This window comes from Macrobrachium rosenbergii, chromosome 56 (genome assembly GCF_040412425.1).
Source record: "Macrobrachium rosenbergii isolate ZJJX-2024 chromosome 56, ASM4041242v1, whole genome shotgun sequence".
Lineage (NCBI taxonomy): Eukaryota > Metazoa > Arthropoda > Malacostraca > Decapoda > Palaemonidae > Macrobrachium > Macrobrachium rosenbergii.
In genome coordinates this window covers 23,003,595-23,013,308 of record NC_089796.1, presented here as the reverse complement: position 1 = coordinate 23,013,308, position 9,714 = coordinate 23,003,595, and the positions used below count along the sequence as shown (strand labels likewise).

The window sequence follows — 9,714 nt, the reverse complement described above, 5'->3', positions numbered from 1 at the left end:
ATAATTCTGTGGGATACCGTAGTGCCAATGCTACTCCCTGAATACATGGCTGTGTCAACTTTATCAGCCTGTTTGTCTAAGTATTCTTTCTTATCACTTCTTGATCTTCGTGTAACTTCAACTATCTATCTTGAGTACGTAGAATGTTCTACTTTGCGTTCTTCAACTCTTTCTGAAATTTGTTTAGAAGTACCTTTTGCTTCCGCCTATCTTTTATTTTAACCTATGTCTCATCTGGTATCAAAGGTTTCCGTCTTGATACCTCATATCCCAGCACAATGCTTCTTTTCCAGCAGATTCTTGACGTCAGACAAGTCCTCATCTATTGTCTGTTCCTTATAAATAGTTTCTAGAACCGGAGATTCAAACTCTCTTAAAAGAATGTAACTTATATTTCTCCAAGTCTTGTTTATAGACACTTATCACCACTTTTTTTTTTTATTCTTATCCTTACATTTTTCTAATTAACACTTTTGTACTCTACCATCCACTACAAAGTGCTGCACCATCCCTAGAGCTACACCTCTCAGCTACCCCAGACCTTCTCATTCCTGCACACATATGCCCTTTCACCTTTATGCCATGGTCAAAACATCCAGCTTTTCCCTAAACAAATCAGCTACCATACATTTCTTCAGATCTGCTCCACAACCACGCACATTCAAAACCCCCTTTTCGATTTATGACGCACGTCTGTGCTTATAGTTTACAGCTGAATACAGGTTATTGTTACTGTTATAACTCAAAACGTCCAAATGTGCTTAGGGAGCAAGCTAGAGAAGTTAAATTAGGGTTCAAACCCTACACAAAAAAAAAAATGGAATAAACGTATGCATAACCAGACAGTAGACCAGAAATGGATAAGATATATCAAAGCAAGCAGCTTGACATTATATAGTCGAATTGCATCACCTTATGAACGTCAGCCTCCAGTATTGTTTATGACATAAAACTGAAATCCAACTTTTTTATTTAAATTCGGTAATTCACTAAAAATATTAAACTATATCGTATGAATTTATCTTAGATCGACGGTATTTTTCAGTCGACATTTTTCTTCTTGTGGCATCTGCCTCTTCTGTGGAACTCATCTTCTAAGTACACCTGTGCAGCAGGTGTTCCGAAGAACAGATGTCTCACTTGAAAGAGGCCCCATTGTTTCACCGAGGCGCAGTATGCTGCCGGAATTTAGCTGAGAAGTCATCTTGGTTGTGTCCCCATCCCCGGACGAGGACGAAGAAGAAGAAACGTAAACATGAAGTGGTTCTCTCTTTTCTTGTTGATGGCACTGGTGAGTTTTTTTATTATTACAGTTTTTGCAGAATTCCTATTCATTCACTTAATTAACAAAACAAATAGTTTAAATCATACATGTCAATTGGGAATGAATGAGAATCTTTACTAATGATTTTACATGTCATTTTACTTAAAAGGAAGAGTAAGTTGTTATTCGTGGCATCTTAGCATTATTATTATTATTATTATTATTATTTATTATTATTATTATTATTATTATATAAATAAGTCTTTGTTTTTATCTCTTATAAGTAATATAACTTATATATATAATTGTGGATTTTTATTATACAACAGTTTTTCACGTCACTGGGACTTTATTTGTATTATTATCATTGTTTTTATGATGATGATGATGATGATGATGATGAATGATTGATGATGATTGTGTGTGTGTGTTGTGTACAACATAGCTGACAGGCCGTTATATTCCGCAGAATGTGTCAATGTAAATTCGAAAACGGAGGAAACAAAAACATTAATACTATATCTTTGCGATCATGTTTTACCGCTTTATTGTTGTATTATTGTTTAAGCAAAATTAATATCGTCTCCTAGTGCCAATTATGAGTCTGTCAAAAATCACGATCACGGTATATTATTATTCTCATCGAGAAATTCCGATAGCATATGGGAAACGGAAAGAGTGATTTTAAGATGCGAACGAATCTCTGTTTTGGAAGACCAGATTCTGGCGGGAGGCGAATGATTTAAGTCGTGTATTTCACGCCCCGTCTTCCCTGCCTCCACGAAAGGCGGACCGCGCGCTGACATAGACATAATTGAATTTCTTAAAGTCCAGACAAGGAAGCATGCGCCTGGTACGTATGTCTGCGCATTTTCAAGTTCGTGACTTCTCGTGACTTTGCAATGAGACACGTGATCGTTCTTATGACTCTCTCACTCTGCTGGCTTTTCGGGCCTAACAGTGATATGTCGTCATTGCTTTCGTCTCCTAAATTATTGGAAGGCAAGTTTCGGTTAATGTTCAAGGGGCATCATTGTGGGCCAGCAACGTCTGGTATCCTCTGTCAGTTACCGAGCAGATATTCCTCTCTCTCTCTCTCTATCTCTCTCTCTCTCTCTCCGTCCTATGGGAGAAAGACAATTTTTTCCTAAACGTAAACTGACGAGGCGTTTTAGAGTATTAGTATTCCATATCTTGAAAAATTCTCCGTTGTAGAGCCACTCAATAAGTGAAGACCGCAAATGCTTGAGCATTGCTAGAATCTGACTAAAGCTTTACCCGAGTTTTTCCTGAAAATGCCTGACGTGGATTTTCGCCTGAACAAGAACCTCGTTATTGACCACAATAATTCAGTGGCTTGCCTGCTGAGTCACAAGACCAAGATTTTTCATGTCTATGAAATCATTTGTCTTGGTAGTCTGTCGTCGTCTTGTAGCTTAAAAGAGAATCCCTTATTGTCATATATCGCCATAAGGAACACACACACACACACACACACACACACACACACACACACACACACACACACACACACACACACACACACACATATATATATATATATATATATATATATATATATATATATATATATATATATATATATAGGGGCGGCGTACTTCAAGAAATTGTTGTAAGTTCTAAAATAAGAAGAAAAAAAAAAAAAAGGGATTTTTAGGCAGGTTTGTCACAGGTGTACGTAGTCTGTGTAACACCTGTGATGACACCTGCCTGATATCTCATTCTTTCATCATCTTCTGTATCTCCCTCTTTGTCGAAGTTGTGTGAGTTAAGACTGTAACCAAGAGTGTATTATGTACAGTGAACACACTCAATAAGTTGTAGATGCCACAGGAGCATTAAAACTTGAAGAATATGCGTATGTATTTATACATACATATATATATATTCGGCTTCATGGGTCACCGTTTTTAATGAGCCTTTTCGAGGTGTTTCTATATTGTGTCCTCGCTTCTTCTATTCCTTTGTCTCTCATATCTTCTCGAACGCCGTATCTCCCTCTCCTCTGAGGCCTTCCTCTTCGTCGTGATTCTGCCAGGCCTACCTCATTTCATAATCTCTCCTACCGCACGTCACTCATCACCTCCTCTCCCCACCTGATGCTCAGACCGTCTCAGTCTTGTCTCTTGGACTTTCCTGGACACTCCAGAGACTTTTTTTCTGATCCATGGTTATTCATTTCATATCCCATTTCTTCTCGTCACTTTACTCACCCATTTGAGCATCCTAGTTCTACTACGTCTAAATTATTTTGTTATATTCACTTCGGTGATGCCCCTACTATTACCTTACGTGCCTTGTCCATCAGCCTAATATGGACTCTTGTCGCATAGTACTTCAGGTACCCCTCTCCAATTATTCCTTCCGGCGTCTAGCATCTAGCCCAGATGCTCAAATACACTTGAAGTTCATTTCTCCCAGCTTAATGGTGGCTCGCTGTTCACACTTTCTGTTTAGGTAATGTAACATTCGTCTTTTCTAGACCAATAAAGGGCACACGAAGAGCCGAATGCTTCTCTTTGTACTTCTTCATTATCTGGCGAAATGAGACTGTTCCATTAATTGTACTGTACCAGTCCCTTTCATAAAGCTTAGTTGCTGTCTCCAGATCTTGACCTCCTGTCCAAGTCTTCGGTTTACAAGATTTTTAAATATTCTTAAGACCTATGTTATACGATCAAGGATCATACTGATCGTTTCTTCGACAGAGGGTGTACGCCAAGTATTTAGTGCACCAGCAAATCATTGGACTTTTCCTGCCCTGTAGGTGGCTGATGTCATCTGAGAGATGGGCGGTTGCCTGCCTTGTGGGTTTTTACCGACCCTATGCAATAATATGGCCTACAGTCACCTTTTACCCTTGGGAATTTTACGACGTCTTGGTGATCTTTTTCTTGAGGTCGTAGGTAAGGACCTTCATCAGTTGCGAGAACTTAAAACTGTCCAGGAGAATCTTATTTATTTGTACTGACTTGGGATAGTGAAGAGGAACTGTGTAAACTGGTAAAAGTTTGAAGTGTTAGCAAGGGGAGAAAACTGAGTTGAAAGCAAATGAAGCAAGAATAAGGCTATTTTATAATAAATAGTTCTAAACCTTCTTTATACCACCTTTATTTCTTTTTCACTTATGGACATTCTTTTCAGTGGAAGTTTGCAATGCAAGTTAATTAATTACCTCCCGTCTCGTTTCAAATGATTGGTTATTAAGAATAATTCTAATGAAAGAACTACTTGGAAATTAACCTGGCTCTTTTTCTCCTCCCCTTTCTTCTTCTTCTTTTTCTGTATACGATTTTATAGAATGTTTACCTATTGTTCTGGACTTCTACTATCTAAGTCATTACATAATTTGAAACCTGACGAACGCTTCTCGATATCTCTCTTCCTGTTGTCTAGTGTAGCGTCCTCCGCATCATATCTTTAATAAAAGGGTTTTCACCCCTCCCTTTGTGGAGCTCACCGGCCAAAAACACTCCAATCCAAAGCGTGTCTCTCCCTTGTGTCCAATGAGGAAGGCTTCTACTCTTCCTCTATTCGTATGGTTTCGCGTCGTCGCCTCCAGCAATGTTTACAACAAATCCAACGTTCCCCCTCCATCTAGCTATCTCTGTCTGTTTGTCTGTCTGTCTATTTTCGTCTCGCTTAGGGGTGTTTCTCTTTCATATTGCATGTGTCTGTTGTTCGACTCTCCATTTCTCTTCTTCTAATCGTCCTTAATCTTTTGGTTGTTTTTATCGTCATTCCTTTCTCTTAATGGTTCTTTTCTTGTCTGAGAGTAAGTCAAGATCCCATTCCCTTTGTTAGCTTACCTGGGCTCCCGGTAACTCTGCCGCTGTCACCATACTCTGACACACACACACACGCAGAGAGAGAGAGAGAGAGAGAGAGAGAGAGAGAGAGAGAGAGAGAGAGAAAGAGGCTACACAAGTACACGATCCATTTCTATGTGTCTGCGTGTACAGTATACTTATTGCATAATTATTTTAGTGGATGTACGTATGTATGCGAGAAAAGCCTAGCAATAAAAGTTCTCGTATCGTACGCTCACATATATATGCCTAGAGACTTTTACGTAAGTTCATTGTGAGACTCAGTAATTCTCTCTCTCTCTCTCTCACGAAATTGGTCTTTTATATCTAAAACGTCATAGCGGCATGCTCTTCCTTTATAGCTGGTGGAAGCCATACTGACGTGAAACTGATTTTCCCTCTTTGTTTTATCTTTCCCAGATTTGTATCGAAATTCATTTCCGGTTTTGAGTAAATATTCACCAAGACGGTGATTAAACATAATTAATGTGATTTTCTGTGCTTGCATGATTTAAGATATTTCTTCCTTTCTCCATGTTCTCATGCAAAAGATTGAAAAATTATAGCTTGCATAGTTCCGTCCCTTTGTGTTAATATGCACCCGGTTATTGGGTATAGGCTTATTAAAGGCAAGCGAAATGTATCGGGTACGGTTTGTTAATGTGCAAATGTGCATTGGAATTCACTGTAGAGCGTATTGATATTTAAAAAAGGCATTGCTCGTTTAGGAGCAATTAGAATGATTATATTACTGCACTCCATGTGCTATATTGATCCGCGAACAATTTATATTGAAAAATAGATCTCAGTGTCCGCAGACTTTTGTCATTTGTTCTCAGCCACAAGATGGTACATGTTATTAAATTATTTTGTAATGTTCTTGCACTTTGACAAGTGAATTGAATATAATTATGATGCTTTTGTGATAAGAAAAGTAGAAGAATATTTATATACTACTTGTGAAAGGAATATTTTACTCAGCTTTTTGCGAATGATAGAAGAATTTGGAGTGACATTTCTTGCGAATTTCTAGATTTTCAAATCAAATGCCGAATTGTTGGAGTATAAGGGTTCATAGAATGACAGTTTATGTTCTTTGTGTATTATTTTCATTTATTCATATCTGTTTTTTCTTTTTGGTCTCTCGAAGATGAGATTTTCTCTTTTGCTGCTACATCATTTTTTTCATTGCCTTTCATTTCTGCTTGCAGGTCTACGTGTCCGGTCAACAGAGCGTCTATGACAAGAGTGAAGAAGAACAAATAGAGATTCTTGGTCCTCTGCTCAGAGTAGGTATCACGTGCCTTTATAGAGAAAACAGAATTTGCATAATATAAAGCCAGATTTGCATACCTACAGGGAAATGGAAATTCTTGAAGCCAAGGTGGCCAGTGATTATTTCTCACTACGAAGAGAGAAGAAACCATCCAAAACAAATGAAATCAACTTTGCACACTTTAGTCAAGTCGCACCTTCGAGACCCTTCTCTCCAACCTTGCCAATCCAAAACAGCGAGACACGTGACATCTCTCTATCTCTCCTACCGCACAGATCTACGTCAGTGCTGACGTCACTAATAGCCTTGCGCTTTCCTTAGTGGGTGTTGACAGTAATGCTATTGTGCTTTTTATATCTTGTTCTGTCATGATTTTTATTTTCGTTCACGTATTTATGTCTTTCCCCCAACACTCTCCTACTATAATATGTCTAAATGTATATGTATTCCGACGTAGATCGATCTCGGTATAAATTTAATTTGATATTAATTTGACTCCATAATAATGATGTTTTCTTGAAAACTGAAATTCGGAGATTATTTGATAAGACAACAGCATTTGATACTCACAGTTATTACTCGTTTCATATGTTTAATTTAGATGGTGTATTTTTAAACCGTAATCTGAACACTCAAACTAGCTAGATGATTTTGTTGATCTACACTGCTATAAATGGTTTCTGAATGTTCATTTGAACTGACAGTATTGAATCAATTTTTGTGGGACAAATATACATAATCAATTGATTTCTATTATAAACTCATTATTTATATAATTTCCATTTTCATTCATTCCCATCATAGCGCTGAATGATCCCTACGGGTCCCAGTGCTTGGCTTTATGCCTAAATCACATATTCCATTCCATAGGGCTATAGTATTAGAGAGACAGATTTCTGTAGGGCTAAAACTAGACGCTCATTTGGAAAGCGGTATAAGCTGCATTTGCTGAGAGTTTAAAACGGAACACGCAAATGATACAATTTATTTTTCTCCACAAGAAATTGCTGATGCCCAGACCACGTCCCGTCTACCAGATCCACCAGCTTCTGAGGGTGCACGTGCAGAAATGCTGCAACTCGCAGCCTATGATGGACTGCTGCACACCTGCTCTCTGCTGCGACATGAACCTGGAATGCTGCAAGAAATAGAGAAAACCTTTTGTCATTAACACCCGAAGAATGTCTGTGGCTGTAGACCTATAACAGCTTGCTTAAAACGAAATGATAATATTACGGGATATTATTTGAAAAGTGCAAAAGTTTAAACGACGAATTAGTTTTCAAATGTTCTTTTGCATCTTTAACACCTTTCTGTCTCCTATTATTACAGTAATAATTTTCCTAAGAATTTTAAGAATTGATTTTAACTTGAAAGCAGTTGAAAAGTCCTTTAATAAGTAAATTTTTTAATGAATGTTTACGAAGATATATCATAATTGGGTACGAGGAAACTAAATTTAAAACTTCGCTTCCAATTTCAGTTTCCATCAGATATTGGAAACTTGTTTAACAATCCTTTTTTCCAAGCGGCACAGTTACATTAAACATCTTATAACAGCATAATTTGCTTTTGGATATTTCCTGTTAGTTTTATTATTTGATATTCTTTTGTGTATCAGTATTGAGAGAGAGAGCGAGAGTGATTGACACAATACATCCATGTGTTCAAAACCATAATCCTTGTAACTAATAACAACATGGTACCTCCTTTTTCTGAACAAGTAAGCAAAATTTCCCGAGTCCATATAAGAAGTATGCTAGCAGCTCAACATTCGTCTTTACTTACTGAAAAAGGAGAATAAGGAAGTTGATTTACTTGGAGCCAATTAAGTTGTTCGGTTGCGCAAGCTCTCACTTCTTTCTAATACCAAGTGAGTTGCCATGGCCGTGCCTATGTTAACTTTAAATATCAATGATGAGTTAATAACCAAGTACCTTACGCTGATTTTGCGATAAAAACAAATTTCCGTGATTGATAGTGATGTGCATTACTTACATTATCTAGTTCTTAAAACGTTTTTAACATATTAAGTGGTTTTAAATTCAACTAGCTGGTAAACAGCGCTTTGGTGCGAGTGCAACTACACTGGGGCTCGGCTCCTAGGTCACTTTACGTCTGGGCTGCAGACATTGTTGGTGACAGTTTGGTGGCCGAACCGATCGCTGGTGTTTGAAGGGCTCGGTAAGTGCGTGGGCGTTCGAAGACGCTAGTGCATGTTCCCTATATTATTAAGATGATTCACGACTGATTTGTTTTAAGGTCTGGTTAACTTGCGTCCTTGTATTTCGGCATTTTGCTGAATATCTTTCTCATTACCGTTCGTCGGCGTGACTCCTGGAGGAAAGGGGAATTCTATGTCTTCTTGAGTGTAATTTATTCATCCAGGCGAGAACTGATCTGAGCACAATTTTATGCTTGGAAAATGTGGGCAGGGTTCCTTCCCACGCCAAGTTTCATGTGAAAATATCGTTAAGAACAGTGCCACACTTGCCATTAAGCATCTCAAAAGCATAGAGAGCCTCATTGAGTAAATGTCTCATTCGCCTCGCGTGTGGAATAAAAACTTCATGAAAATTAAACATGATTCTAAGGATAGAATGCCATTATACGGGAAACAGAAAAATGCGGAGGAACTAGTAAATTACAAACACGGATAAATCAGCAAAAATATATAAAATATATATATATATATATATATATATATATATATATATATATATATATATATATATATATATATATATATATATATATATACTTGAACAACAGATGAAGGCAGAATATTAGTACTGTTTACTTTGTACTTGTTTTAGTGTAGGGTCCCACCCCAGGGAAGATGCTGTACGATCCCCGCAAACTAAATTTACGCAAAACATAATAAGGCAGACAGATTCTGAGATTTTTCTTTATTATATGGTGTCTTCTACATTAGTTGTCAAAAAAACTACACTGTTATAGCACTTAGAAAAAACATTCCAACAACCTGTAATCTATCAAGAGACTTTTCACATATCGGCTCTCAGATTTATAGTGTTTGATTACCGACAGACTGAATATTTAGAAATCCACATTTCAAGACTTTAACATTTATATCCATGGTCAGTGTTTGCTGCTACTTTAATTGTTTCCGCACCAAAAGCTTAACGACTTCTCGAGTTAACCCGATGTTCGGTGTCTTGTCTTTTCCGGCCTGAACAATTTATGCATGACTTCACTCGAGTTGCATGCCAATTAGAATAGCGCATAAAATAGCATTAAAGGAAACAGGATATATTTGAAGCTTGAGGATCTTTTGATATTAATAAGGGGCGTAGGACTATTTCGAAAGAGTAGGCGTGTCT

The 9,714-nt window shown here is 37.5% G+C and overlaps 2 protein-coding genes across 2 annotated transcripts in view; both read left to right on the top strand.

Annotated features, from left to right (window-relative positions):
* Positions 1-1,133: 1,133 nt before the first annotated feature.
* On the top strand, positions 1,134-7,935 carry LOC136836749 (uncharacterized). Its single transcript, XM_067101296.1, has 3 exons — positions 1,134-1,291; positions 6,306-6,383; positions 7,372-7,935. Exons 1-3 carry the CDS (start codon positions 1,256-1,258, stop codon positions 7,519-7,521), a joined length of 264 nt encoding a protein of 87 aa, XP_066957397.1. The 5' UTR covers positions 1,134-1,255; the 3' UTR covers positions 7,522-7,935.
* A 54-nt stretch (positions 7,936-7,989) lies between these two features.
* Positions 7,990-9,714, top strand: part of Fbxl4 (F box and leucine-rich-repeat gene 4) — a 45,427-nt gene continuing 43,702 nt past the window's right edge. The window contains exon 1 of the mRNA XM_067101287.1: positions 7,990-8,554. The gene's annotated coding sequence lies outside the window, so the exon portion shown is untranslated. The remainder of the gene's footprint in view (positions 8,555-9,714) is intronic.